The 15,179-nt window shown below is 38.7% G+C and overlaps 1 protein-coding gene across 2 annotated transcripts in view; it reads left to right on the forward strand.

The window, feature by feature from the left end:
• The window catches only part of LOC134351767 (host cell factor 2-like), an 80,591-nt gene that overhangs the window by 10,350 nt on the left and 55,062 nt on the right, over positions 1-15,179 (forward strand). For both annotated transcript variants that reach the window (XM_063058404.1, XM_063058405.1), the window contains exons 4-8: positions 1,020-1,222; positions 5,619-5,703; positions 6,879-6,985; positions 9,058-9,237; positions 11,069-11,359. In XM_063058404.1, coding sequence (XP_062914474.1) covers positions 1,020-1,222; positions 5,619-5,703; positions 6,879-6,985; positions 9,058-9,237; positions 11,069-11,359 — 866 coding nt within the window. The remainder of the gene's footprint in view (positions 1-1,019; positions 1,223-5,618; positions 5,704-6,878; positions 6,986-9,057; positions 9,238-11,068; positions 11,360-15,179) is intronic.

Genomic DNA, 15,179 nt, shown 5'->3' on the forward strand with positions numbered 1-15,179 from the left:
CCTGGCCTTTCCTAATGATGACTGTGAACAAGCCATAGCCCTAACAAGCTAATTAAGGTCTGAGACCTTGGTAAAAGTTATCTGAGAGCTCAAATCTCTTGGGGTGCCCAAACTTTTGCATGATGCTCCTTTCCTTTTTTTTCAGTCTAAAATTGTAGAAAACAAAAATAATACACTAATCTTGCTTAAAATGTTGAAAAGAATGTTTCATCTTTAACTTTATGACTTTTAGAGATCAGTTCATCTTTTACTCGCTTAGCTATTCACAGTAACATAAATTTTGACCAGGAGTGCCCAGACTTTTGCATGCCACTGTATTTTAACTGTTACTGTAAAGTAAAACGGGAACTGGCCTGTGGATTACCTCTACAAACAAAGCTAGGTTTAGTGACTTGTTCTACTCACTACGTAACTTATTTAAAGTAGCAAAAGTCTCAAGGTCATAGTCAAAAGGGCACTGGAGTGAAGAATGCACACTGATCAAGTGTGAGGTAAAATTGGGGTAAGTGACAACAAACATTTTCATCTGATAAGACTTTCTTTACGACTGGTTGACTTTGACAGGCCTTCGTTGAAACGGGGCACACAGTATATTTAAAACTTGCTTTGGGTGCCATCCTTAGAATTTTCAATTTATTTTTCACACTGAATACATAACACGAAAAATCAGGCTAGTGTAGTTGCAGAGCCATTGTCTTGCAATGCCAAAGACATGGATTCAGTCCTCATCCCGGGTGCTGGCTGTATGGAGTTTTAACTTTTGATGTCAGAGTTTAATCCTTTTACACTGAGAGTGGTGAGTGCACGGAGCACTCTGCCAGGAGTGGTGATAGAGGCAGATATATTTGGGACATTTAAGAAACTTTCAGATAGGTACATGGATATAGGAGGGAAGGGTTAGATTGATTTTAGAGTAGTTTATAAATTTGGCACGACATCATGGGCCGAAAGGCTTGTACTCTGCTTTAGTGTTTAATGTTTTATGTACTCTCTTAAAGCTTTCTTTCTTATATTTGAAGGTACTTGAATGACTTGTACACTGTAGAACTTAAAAGTGGATCTGGTGTAGTTGGTTGGGATATTCCTGTTACACATGGTACTCCACCTCCTCCAAGAGAATCTCATACAGCAGTTGTTTATAAAGATTCAAAAAAACCGAAGATGATCATTTATGGAGGGATGAGTGGGTGCAGACTTGGTGACCTATGGATATTGGATGTGGGTAAGTGCATAACAGACATAAAAGAAGGACCTGAATTGGTCCTGGTTGTAACCTGGGCGATACAGGTGCTAGTTTGAACAGGGGAGACTCTGAGACTTCAGTCTGACTGATTTTTGGTGATTTCAGCAGGAATAAAGTTGCCCAGGATTCTGTGGTAAACTGTCCTACTATCCTTTAAAGTTCTGACACAGTGGGCTTTTGTTTCATTTGCTTGAGAGACTAGGAGAGTCATTGTTCAATATCTTGTATCTCATTCAAGAGGTGACATCTCTGAAAGTGCAGCACTTCATCAAGAACTGATGGATGCCAGGATGGCAAAGTGGTCTCAGGTGCCAGACTCCAAGATTAAAATCCTTCCCTAATAAAGCGAGCGGTCCTGTCTCCAGCTGGAGGCATGGGTTCAAATCCAACTTCCAACCATATATTGGGAAGCATGGTGGCTTAGTGATTAGCATGACACTATTACAGCACCAGTTTCCATTCCACAGCTGTCTGTAAGAAGTTTGTACATATTCCCCGTGACCACGTGGGTTTCCTTCGACATTCCAAATTCCAAAGAAAAGGTTAGTAGGTTAATTGGTCACTGGTGTAATTGGGTGACGGGGTTCTTTGGGCCGTTCTGTATCTCTAAACTAAAAATAAATACTGCACTTGAGTCTCTGCACCTTAACCCTACAACCTTTAGACAGAAAGAAGGTGCTCCCATTTGAGCTGTGGATCGTTGGTTGTCAGCAAGTTCTGAATGATCTTGGGATATTTGCATATTAAAGCTACTACAAGGTTCTGAGTAGGTGTGGATAAAATATAGGGGCTATTTTAAAGTCAATATTTATATTTAAAGCATTGATGTTATTACAGAATTCTGTGATTGTAGGAAGGGACAATGCTGGATCTTTTAACCCTTCAGTTCAAAACTTCTCTTGCCCTGGATCAAATTGTTATATCATTCTCCTATGGCCTCAGTTCGTACTAACTCTTTAAACTCACCTTTTTTTCCTCTACTTGGAGGTACCATACAAGGTTGTCCTCTTAGTCCTTTATTATTTGATATTGCATTAGAACCTCTTGCAATTGCTATTCGAGAATCTCCAAATATTATTGGTATGACTCGTGGTTTAAAGTCTCATAAAGTATCACATTATGCTGATGACTTACTTTTATATATTTCTAATCCTCAAAAATCTATTCCTGCTGCTTTAGATTTATTAGCTCAATTTAGTCTTTTTTCGGGTTATGTTAAATCTCAGTAAGAGTGAACTTTTCCCGATTAATAAGCAAGTTGCCTTATATCAGAACCTCCTGTTTAAATTGGTTAATAACCATTTTTCATATCTTGGGATTAAAATTACCTGTAAACATAAGGATTTATTTAAGACTAATTTCCTACCCTTAATTGATCACATTACTCAACTTTCATTTAAATGGTCTCCACTTTATTTAACTTTGGTGGTATTAATGCTGTTAAGATGTTTATTCTGCCAAAATTTTTATATGTATTTCAGGCACTACTGATTTTTGTTCCAAAATCCTTTTTTGACAAAGTTGACTCTAAAATTTCTTCATTTATTTGGCAAAATAAAAACCCAAGATTGGGTAGAATACATCTACAGAAAGCTAAGAGAGATGGAGGTTTGGCATTACCTAACTTTAGATTCTATTATTGGGCAATTAATATTCGACAAATGAAATTTTGGTTACTTGACCAAGATACACTATCCATTCCTCAATGGGTAGTATTGGAATTACAATCTGCTCAAGGTTATGCACTTGGCTCCATTTTAGGTTCTTCTCTTCCTTTCGATTTGAAACGCCACAAACAGGTTTGTAACCCGATAGTTAAATATACCTTGCGTATTTGGTTTCAATTCTGAAAATTTTTCGATCTTAATCAATTTGGGCTTGCGATTCCTATTTTAGGCAACATATTCCTTCCCCCCTCTTCCACGGACCGTACCTTTCAAATTTGGAAGACTAATGGTATATCACGGTTTTTGGATTTATTTTTAGATGGCTCCCTTATGTCTTTTGAACAATTATCTAACAAATATAACTTACCAAGAATACATTTTTTTGGATATATACAAGTTAGAAATTTCCTAAGTACTATACTCTCTTCCTTTCCGACGTTACCTCCTACATATATTTTAGATACTATAATTAACCTTAACCAATGTCAGAAAGGTGTAACGGCTAGTATTTATAATACTATCATGAAACTTAGGAAAGCTCCATTCGATAAGATTAGGTCAGATGGGGAAAAGGAATTGGGCTTTATTATCTCGGTGGATGACTGGGCGCATAGTTTACAACTAGTCAATACTTCCTCTATCTGTTCCAAACATTCCCTAATTCAATTTAAAGTTGTTCATAGAGCACATATGTCTAAAGATAAATTAGCTCATTTTTATTCTCATATTAACCCTCTTTGTGACAGATGTCATGGGGAGATAGCTTCCTTAACTCATATGTTTTGGTCCTGTCCTACTTTGGAAACTTTTTGGAAAAACACTTTTAATATTATTTCAAAGGTATTGAATATAGACATTTCTCCCCATCCTATTACTGCTATCTTTGGATTACCTAAAATTTCCAGTAATCTTTCCCCTTCAGTCCCTAGAATGATTGCATTTCTTACTTTAATGGCGAAAAGATGTATTTTACAACATTGGAAGGAGATTAATGCCCCAACTATGTTCTTTTGGTTTTCTCAGACGATACTATGTTTAAATTTGGAGAAAATCAGAAGTAATCTTTATGATACTTCAGTTAAATTTGAATAGACCTGGAGATCTTTTATTCAACATTTTCATTTAATGTAATTTTTTTTTCCTCTTTGCCCATATTTACATTCCCTTCTTGCTTTTTAACTGTTTTTAATAGAGGTCGGGTTTGAGGACGTGACTGTTTTAAGTTGTTTAAGTCTACTTGATACCTAGTTAACCCATTGCTTTGCTTTGCTTTTTAGATTAGTTGCACGGTGGGTTTTTTTTGGGGGGGAGGTTGGGTTTTTTCTTCTCTTTATTGATATGTATGGAAAATTAGTATACTATTATATTACCTTGTTATTTTATATCTAAACTGCACTGTTTGTACTAACTTCTTTGTGTATTAATATCTCTTGTAAATTTATATTGCAACAGTGTATTAGTGTCTACATGGTTTACCTTTTGTGTACTAATTCAATAAAAAGATTTAAAAAGAAGGGAAACTTCTCTTGCAAGTTCCTGGCATGAACAGTTGAAAGCAGAATATCCACATTATTTAAGGAAAGAAAAACTAAGTACTGTATAATGGGTATAAGGACCAATATTCCAGGATGTTATTTGGAATCAAGAGCTCTCTTCCTGTAGTGCTTCTTTACAAAACGTTGATACTGAATGAAACCAGTAAATTTCATGGTCAGACATTTAACTGATATAGATATTGAAATTACTATCTTGTGCCATGTGTAGTTTCCAGCTTATAGAGTCATAGAGCATCACTTCATAGAAACAGGCCCTTCAGCCCAAGTAGTTCATGCTGAATTGTTATGCCTAGTCCCATTGACCAAAACTTGAATTTGGGTATCTTCTTTAAATGTTGGGCACGTGGCCACATGGTTAAGGCATTCGTCTAGTGATCTGAAGGTCGCTAGTTCGAGCCTCAGCTGTGGCAGCGTGTTTGTGTCCTTGAGCAAGGCACTTAACCATACATTGCTCTAGTGTCCATGCGAGGAGTGGCGCCCCACACAGACTTCGAATCTGTGCCTTGTAAGGCATGAAAATGCCCGACGCAGGCCTCTCATGGTCTAAGTCGACGTTCCGTCTCCTCCCTCTAAATGATTACCATTCTGCTCTGTTATCTCAAACGTTCTCTCAGGATTTGCTGTGCCACAGAAATTATTAATTTAATAAAACAAATCAGTCATTAAATAGTGAGTTTGAAATTAGAATGCATATCTCCATGATTCTACCTATGGAGATACAATGTTTGTATATATAACTGTATTTCCACACACGTTAGGCAAATTTATCTCAGAGACATCATAGGAATAGATAGATTTTCAGTTGCCATATTATCACAATTAAAGGTACAATTCTGCTTTTTGAATGGAGGTGCATTAAACCCAGATGCAATGGCAGAGTCCTCATGACTAAATGAGAAAAGCTATTGTAGAAGTAATGAGGAAAACAAAAAGAAAACTGCACATGCTGGAAATTTGAAGTAAGAATAAAGTAGTGAAAACACTCAGCAGTTCAGGTGGCATCATCTGTGTAGAGAAAAGGAGAACACTTTAGGTGAGTGACCTGTCACTTCGCAAAGTCACTAACCTAAAATATTAACTCTTTCTCTCGCCACTTCCTCCATGATCGGGGACGATCATTTGTTAAAGATGTACATTTTCCTGTGCTTACAGAAAGCTTGGTTTGGACAAAGCCAGTAACCAAGGGTTCAACACCGCTCCCCCGGAGCTTGCATTCCGCTACTGTCATTGGGAATAAGTAAGTGCTGTGAAATAATTAGAGGATTATCCTAGGCATTCAGTAACATAGAGGCTGAACAGGTGTAGGGATGAGACAGGACCATACTCTGTTTCTTACCATGATAACTAATTGCAATAATTTCTCCTGTAGAGCTCAAGTATAATCTAAATAGCTACCGAACAGCATTGGATGGGCATGAGTACTTGCCTTTGCATCATTTGGAGTGTAACATTGAAAATCTATCCAAGAGTTGGGGTCCAGTCAGCAGCTAGTTTGATTAAATCAATTGGACTGTTTTATTAATGACCCTTTAATAGGTGACGGCATAATGATCCCACAACTCCAGTGACCTGGGTTCAATCCTGACCTCTGGTGTTTTCTGCATGGAGGTTGTTCATTCTCCCTGCGACTGCATGGGGTTTCTCAATTTCCTCTATCAACCCAAAAGTAAGCAGGTTAACAGGTTAATTGGCCCCTGTAATATTGCACCTAGTGGGAGGAACAGTGGGAGATTAAAATGGATTGGGCTAGGATTAGTGTATAGATTGGTGATCTGATCAGCAGTGACACAGTGGGCTGAGGAGCTCTTTCCATGCTGTATCTCTGACTCTGAAATTCATAATCATACATTTTAAGGCAAAAAGTGAACTTTTAGTAAAATTATTAGAGGATGAGCTTGAAAGTAAAAGTGCCTTAGTATGTTGTCTAATATTTGCCTACTATTTGAATGCTATATTTTTTTATTATTAAATTGTAATCATTGTTTAGCATCTCATCTGTTATGTAACACACTTCCAAGCTAGGTGCTAGAATTTTGTTATCAGTGGTCCTTTCAGTTTCCATAAACTATTATCTGTATTTGTCGCTTTGATGATTACATATTCATTTAAATCTTTTTATTAATTAGAAGGTCAATTTTCCAAATTCTGCATTTCTTCTCATTCATCTCAGAATGAGGATATTGTTTTTGGATGTGCGTTTTTGCAGTTGGTGCTGTAAATTTCTGAACACTCCAAATTCATCGTGGTTTGGATAATTGACATTCTCTTATATTTAAGCAGCATGAGCCATTATTGATTGTGTTTCCCTTGTTAAGTCCAATATATCTGTTTTTAAATACAAATGCACAGTTTTGTTGTAAATGGTTTTCAGCACAACCTGTTTTTTTTTGTCTGTACTTATTTTTTCTTTAGAATGTATGTCTTTGGTGGCTGGGTACCACTTGTGATGGATGATGTGAAAGTTGCCACTCATGAAAAGGAATGGAAGTGCACAAATACACTTGCTTACTTACTTTTAGGTCAGTCCCTTGAGTTTCTTACTTAAGTGACTAATGGGTATGGAATCAAACTAGATTTTCCCATCTTGTTAACGCGAAGGATTGTTTGCAGATTGTCTCACAAAATTATATCCTTTTCCTGTTTCCATTCTTTTGTGTAATTACAATTCATGTTGGGTGTCACTTGTTGCATGGTCATCAGTACTCTTGGTCTGTATCAGAAGGTTGTAAGAACTTAAGAAATAAGAGTCAATATCTTCTTCTTAAGCCCATGAACCCCTACTGGGGCATAGGCTGTCAACAGCAGCTCACCAGAGTTGTCTGTCCTGGGCTGATAGAAGGCTTCACCACACGACTTCATGTGTCTTCTAGGCAAAGATCCTTCCTCTAGGGATTGGGTCTTTAGAGCTTTTGTTGGTGTTTCTGAGTTTTTATGGGGTGGGGTTGCCCAACCCTCCTCCTTTCAGGCTTGGGACCGTCTATGGTGGAGTTAAGAAATAAGAGTGGGATTGGGCAATCTGGCTCGTAGAGCCTACTCCACCATTCAATAAGATCATGGCTGATGTGTCCATGGATTCATCTCCACCTACCTGCTTTTTCACTGTAGTTCCCCTGCTATGTAAAAATCTAACAGTGTCTTAAATATATTGAATGAAGTAGCCTCCACTGCTTCCCTGGCCAGATGATTCCATTTATTCACTACTCTCTGGGAAAAGCAGTTCGAGTCATGGGTTCAAGTTCTACTCCAGAGATCTGAACACAAAATCTAAGCTGTAACTCCAGTGCAATGTCAGTGGTGCTGTCTTTTGTTGAGATTTTAAATGGAAAAAATAAATATATTAATCAGCCACATAAGTTTATTCAATTAAAAAAAAATCAGAGTTACAGAAGCTAAACATTAAGGGTAATGAAAAATCTAGTTCTGGATTTCCCATCAGAAAAATTTTGTTCTTGCCAGAATTTTTGACTAGTACATTCCAGAGGTAAATTTAGAATCAACGGTTTTGAACTCTGTTCTGATGGGTCATTGACATGAAATGTTGACTCTGTTTCTGAAACCAAGGGTGCTGCCTGACCTGTTGAGTTCTTCCTGCATTACAATCATTTGCATTTTTTTTTGCTCCAGTTCAAATTATTTGCTTGTTTACTCCAAGTTTATACAGTAACTTATTCATTTTTGAGAAGAGAAGTCTTCATAATCGTTCATTTCCTTGATGTCTACATTTGTATTGATTATGTTTTCATTAGTTTTCTTGACCCTTGGCTGGGTGATATTTATTTTACTCAATTCATCTACTGTGACCACAGACATACAGTATTAATTGCAGTCCTGTGATAGTGAATATTTACAATAAATATTCAAGCAGTACAAATTAGCCTGATTATTACTGCATTAACTCTCATGTTCATATCTGTTTATAAACCAAGTGAATTGTAACCCAGATGATAATTGCATCAAGATATAGGCAGAAGAATTTTCATATTTTAGGGAAAATTGGCCTATTATAGTTGCCAACCTTGATCATAAAATGTGTTGTCATTTTGTAAAAAGGTTATTTATTACAAATTGAATAATCTACTCTCTACATTTTCTTAATTTTGGCTGTTTCATGCATATCATCCTGGAGCCAGTTGTTTCTAGTATGAGCAGTGTTTGGTTTACGCACGAGTGATTTTAAAATTCAGAACTATTTCTGATTATCTAATTCCACAGGAAAAAAGAGTTATCTGATTGACATCACTAAACTAGTTTTAAGTTAATGAAAAGTGCTTGGCTACGACGTATATTATACTAATATACTGAATAGTATTCATTTATACACCAGTTACTACATGTTTGAGATAAACTGGTTTTAAAAAAAAGTCCCTTTTAAAAAGTATAAGTAATGGGAGATGATCACTGTGTTAATACTGAAAATATGTAATTTGAAAATGTAACTTATGTGATCTAATTTAATTTGTAGCCTTATTTCAGCAATACTGACTTGTGCCAGAGTTTCAGAATATTAAGTTGCTTTGTTGTTTATACTTATGTTGTAATTTTAAAAAATGCTTTGACAAAATAAATTAAGTTGGTGCTATATTTCTAACAGATGGCAATATCTGGACACCTGTAGTCTCAGACACATTGGAGGACAATGTTCCAAGGGCTCGGGCTGGCCACTGTGCTGTTGCTATTCACACTCGCCTTTATATTTGGAGTGGAAGAGATGGCTACCGGAAGGCTTGGAACAATCAAGTCTGCTGCAAAGATCTTTGGTATTTGGAAACTGGTGGGTGGTGCATATTCCTTTATTCTTAAGCTTAGCTTTAAGGAAAATGAAAGATTGTTTTATCGTTAATATCAATTTAAAATCCCTATGAAGTAAATGATGAGTTCATCTAATAAACGTGAAACTTGCAAAGGTTATATCATCAACAAACTTGGATCTCTTGCATTTGGGTCCCTCATCTAAATCATTGATGTTGATTGTGAATGTCAGGGATCCCTGTACCAGACCCAGTGGCACTTTACTTTTATTTGTCACGTGCAGTGTTTTACGTCAATGGATTGTACAGTCCAAGGATTGTACTGGGAACAGCCTGCAAATGTCGCTATGCTTCTGGTGATAACACTAGTGACGTCACCCAGCCCCTACCGACTGTGTTCTCACTCTCTGCTAATACAGTACCTTTAACATCCATGCTAATCTTGTTCGATAGCCTTTGTGGCATCTTAGTGAAGTTCTTCTGAAAGTCAAACACACCACATCAACTGGTCTTTCTTTGTTCTGTTAGCTACAACCTCAAAATTCCCAATCAGTTTGGCAGACACAAGAGTCATATGGCAGAGAAACAGGCCCTTCAACCCACCATGTACAGGCCAACCATTTTGCCCATCTAGACTAATCCCATTTGCCTGCACTAGGTCTGTATCCTGTATCTTGCCTGTTTAAGTGCCACACACAAAATGCTAGAGTTCAGACAGCATCTATGGTGAGGAATAAAGAGACGATGTTTCAGGCTGAGTCCCTTCATCAAGACTCTTAATCTATTCAAGTACCTATCTAAAAGTCTCTTGAACAAAATGTGGTGTCTAACTCCATCTCCTCTGGCAGCAAATTCCAGATATTAACCACGATTTGTGTGGAAAATTTTCTCCTCTGATCTCTAAACCTCCACTCTTTTACCTTAAACCTTAAGTTAAATTAATTTCTCTAGTAATAATTGTTCACGAATGCTAGATTCTTTGTGCTCATTTACTGCACAGCTGTAGCCCTTCACTATTTCTAGCTTTGCTTCTTTGTTGTCCACAGTCACAAAATATGTATTCCGTTCCCTATTGTTCCCTTACTCCCCAATATAATTTCTCCCTTTGTAGCATAATCCAGTCTAATTTTTTCCTTGTGATGTAGTTATAGAAGTTTGTACTTCTTTCCCTCCCCCCACATCCTTATTCTGGCTCTTCCTTCTGCCTTTCCAGTCCTGATGAATGGTCTCAGCCCGAAGCATCAACTTGCCATAGATGTTGCTGACCTGCTGAGTTCCTCTAGCATTTTGTGTGTGAAATTTGAACAGCTTCCTTTTCTTTAGCAATGCTCCTGTCCACCTTCACTGAATGCTCATGTCCCAAATTTACTACTTACTTTGTAATAATTATAATAATTTCCTTTGATCTAATTCAATCTTTAACTTGAAAGCCAATAGTTGGACCACTTCTCCTGTTAGCTTTATTTTGCCTGAGTAAACTATGTTAGTCACTGCTGGTGTATTGCCGTAAGTCTTTAATAAAATTTCTCAACCTGCCATAGCTGATTCGTGGATCATGGTAGTTTGCTTTACTCCGATTTAATATCCTCATTTCAGATTGAACTCTCAATCTTTATGTGAAATCCTATCATATTATGAACACTTTTACCAAAAAGTCCTTTTACAACCAAACCTTTCTCATTACAGAATACCAATTCTAAAATAGTTTGCTCCCTTGTAACTGAGCACAGTAGTTTAACCTATAAATTTCTTTGAGCAGAAGCTTAAGATGTTGGGTGTTTGGGAGGAAAAGGGAAAGATTGTAATATATATGTTTTATAAATGTAATTAAAACAGAATTTCCTTTGTCTTTAGAAAAGCCCCCTGCTCCTTCTCGGGTGCAGTTAGTTAGAGCCAGTACAAATTCCCTTGAAGTGTGTTGGGGTGCTGTTCCAACAGCAGATGCCTACCTTCTTCAGCTACAGAAGTATGATATGCCACCATCAACTACTACCACCACCATGACATCCGCGTCATTAAGCAACGCTTCATTGCCACAGAAGATTCCGTGCAGCCCTATTTCTCCTACGCTACCTTCTCCAGTCATGCCACAGCCTGTTCCTAAAGTAACTTCTTCCAGTGGTGTACCAGCTCCTGCATTGACAAGTAAGCCACAATATTTTTTGTAACAATTATGCATTTTTTTTTTTTTAGAATGGTTTGACTTCCTCTGAAGGGCTTAGAATTTCTACAACAGGTCTGTGTTTACGCATGTAGGAATTCTACAAGAATATTTACTATAAAACCATAAGATATAGGAGCAGAATTAGGCCATTTGTCCTCTCGAGTCTCTTCTGCATTTCATTATGGCTGATGTATTATCCCTCTCAACTACATTCTCCTGCCTTCTCCTTGTAACCTTTGACCCCCTGACTAATCGAGAGCCTATCAATCTTTCATCCTTTTAAGAGAAGTTATCTTCTAGTATGGCTGCTTTTGAGAAGTCTTCACTTAATTGCACTTAAGCTACAACATTGGGGTAAATGTACTCCCATTTGGATTATACTCTGTTTACACTTAATTAGGGTGAGTTTCAGAGACAGGCAGTCATTGCTTGACCAGCATTAGTGCAAAATTGCAGCTTGATTTTACGATATTTCATCTGTTCATTTAAGTGACTAACCAAAGCTCCTATCTTGATGACAGAAAAGCCAAACAGAAGTTGTAAATTAATTATTCATGGTCATGAATCTATCAGTAGCATTACTGGCTTTCACCACCGTTGATCCTTGATAAGTCCTGTTGAACGCAATAGTAAAGAATAGCTTGTGCATTAAACCTTCACTATTTTTAAGGGAAAAACAAATTTTGATTTGTAGATGATTTTCATTTATCATGGCTATTGCAAAGGTTTGAGTTCATAGTCATAGAATACTGCAGCACAGAAACAAGCCCTTTGGCCCATCTAGTCTGTGTCGAACCATTAACCTGCCTAGTCCCATCGACTTGCACTTAGACCATAGCCCTCCATCCATGTACCTATCCAAATTTCTCTTAAATGCTGAAATTGACCCTGCATTCAGAGCACTGGATGATAGCATAAACAGTGCCCGCTACATCGGAAACCACACCCTTTCCGAAGTGTAGAGGCTTGAAGGAGAAACCTTTAGAGGAGCAAAAGGCCTTTCTTAAAGAGCACTCCACAACTTTCTGCTGCTGTTCTTCAACCAGCCACTGGTCGAGGGACTGTCATGCTGTCATCTGGTACTCTGAATGTGACAGCGACAAACACATTGCAGCTCTTCATGTTGGCCTACCTCCCTGTGTGTGAAGAACAACACAAGTATCTGCTTGCAGCATGGCATGGAGGGAGGTGAATCCCCTTCCTCTCGAATTGCTACTTCGTCCTGCTCTGAGGTCTGTGTGGAAAACTTCGCCAATAAGTCATGTTCAAGCCTCGTCAATAGTGACCCAGAAGGCCACTCTGAGAAGAGACTGTATGTCAACTTAGATGATCAGAGCAACAAGTCTCCAGCTAAGTAATCTTTTTTTCAACGTTTTCAACATAACCGTATGCAGGGTGTCACATACAGTTGTACGAAGAGCAAGAGGCTTTACTGTCGAACCTGTTGATGGAAAGACTTGTTTAGCTCTCCCCATGCAACAAACTTCTGGGCAGCAGGAAGGAAATCCTTACTCCGGAAGCAGCAACTCACCACACTCACCTCAGGTTCTTAGCTAGCAAGATAGCATCACTCAACCCAAAGGCTGAGATCCTGTTCTTGCTAGGAAGGGACATCACGCAGGTACACAAGGTACTGGAGCAATGTAATGGGCCTCCAAGTACTCTCTTTGCCCAGAAATCTGCACTAGGGTGGGTCTAGTAGGAGACGTCTGCCTAGGGAGTGCATATAAATCTTCACCTGTGAACGCCTTCAAACTTAGTATTCTAGAATATGGGTGTTTCAGTCTCATGACCTCCTGCCTTGGCAGCATCCACATCAAGGAGAGCTTTGGTCAGTCTTGCCAGCCTCCCGTCTCTCCTGCTTTGACCTCGCAACAAAGAGGTTTGACAAACAACACAGCAAGCATGAGTGAATCTTTCTTGATCCACACAAAGGATGACAACAAACCAACTCCTTTAATGGATGGTCTTATGATTCTTCAGTAGTTGACTGTGCTATTCAATTGATCAGGAGTATTGGCTCTAATATGTTTGATGTTTTTGTTGTGAAAGCCGTGAGTTTAGTTCGTGGCATCTTTTACAGATACCAGGCGGGGAGTGTTATGTCTTTCCTGATGTGGTTAAACTCTAATTACTAGATCTCATTAAATGTAGATTCATAGCTGTTGATTGCTCATTACTGTGGTACTAAACAATTAGCTTTCGTCATCAGGGCAGCCATTTTATATCATTCGTATATTTCAGTCAGTTAGAAGCAATTTGTTGGAAGTCAAGGGAGTTTTGATCAGCGTATGACTCTATCTTTCATGGGAAGGCTGAGAAGTACTGTCTTTTTACACCAACTCCTTGCATACTGTAATGTGTTAGTGAATAATAAAACTGCCTTCAACTACAGCTACACAGGGACTGGAGTTATCCATCTGTCTAGCTTCAGAAAGTGGGGAAAACTCTTGAGCGAGTGTGGATACCTGCTATGCACCTTCTTTTTCTTAACCAGGCCTCAATATCTCAAAAACTAAGGTTCCCTAAACCTGTTATCCTAGCCTTTTATTCTGAAAGGAACATACAAAGTCTGCACTCTGAAAATTTCACTTTTGAAGTACACCTTTGCCAGAAACCAACCTGTCCCAATCTACTCTTACCAGATCCTTTCTGTTATCATCAAAATTGGTCTTTCTCCAATTTAGAATCTCAACCCAAAGACCAGACATATCCTTTTCCATTACAACTTGGAAATTAATGGCATTATGATCACTAGATGCAAAGTGTTCCCCTACACAAACCTCTGTCATCTGCCCTGTTTCATTTCCTATTAGGAGATCTAGTACAGGTCAACCTTCACTAATCCGAGTACCTGTAATCCAGTTCCTTCGATAATCCGCACTGATTTCAAATTTTCCGAGCCACCGTACTAATCTGCTGCGCATTGTTTTGGTTGCGCTAGATCTGTTCACGTGTTGGTGCGCTCATGTAAGCACAGACAGGCTATTCCTGCTTGTTTTCCTGCATTTATTAATGTCATTTGCTTGAGGTGCGGCCGCCTGGCAGCCGCCCATCTCACCTGCCAGCGGCGGGGGAGCTGGCGTGTGCTGGGTCGGTCCGTCTTCTTGCCTGCCTGCCGGCGGTTGCACAGTACCCTCCGGCATCACCCGGCTGGGGCTCCGTTCTCTTCTGCCTACGACCCCAGATCGGACGTGGTGACTCGCTGAATTTAAGCATATTATTAAGCGGAGGAAAACAAACTTAAGGAGAATTCCCTCAGTAACTGCGAGTGCAATGTTGTCTTTGGGGTCACTGCAAGTCTGCGTCTTTGCTGTTACTTAGCTCACTCTTGAGTGCTGGTAGTGGGTGCGCTTTATTTTTTGCCGGTGGGGAGGGGGGATTGTTGCTCGCTGTTGCTTACGTGCAGGAGGGAGGGAAGCGGTGGGGGGGGGGATCTTAGGGGTTTCAGGATGTATATTGTATACATTTCAGCATGTATATTGTATGCACTTCTCTGACGTTAAATGAACCTTTGAATCCTTTGATATTTTAAAGGTATGATGAGGCGGTTAGCTATTGCTTAATGTGATCCTTCTGTAATTCGGCATTTTCACTAATCTAGCACTCCTTAGGTCCCAATGGTGCCGAATTATAGAAGGTCGACCTGTGTTACATTCTCTCTAGTTGGGATTTCTATGTCCTGATTAAGGAAACTTTCCTGACAAACTCCATCCCATTCAGTTCTTTTATAGTATGGGTGACCTAGTCGATATGTGGAAAGTTACAATCACCTAATATCGCAACCTTGTGTTTCTTGCA

Source organism: Mobula hypostoma, chromosome 9, assembly GCF_963921235.1.
Source record: "Mobula hypostoma chromosome 9, sMobHyp1.1, whole genome shotgun sequence".
Classification (NCBI taxonomy): domain Eukaryota; kingdom Metazoa; phylum Chordata; class Chondrichthyes; order Myliobatiformes; family Myliobatidae; genus Mobula; species Mobula hypostoma.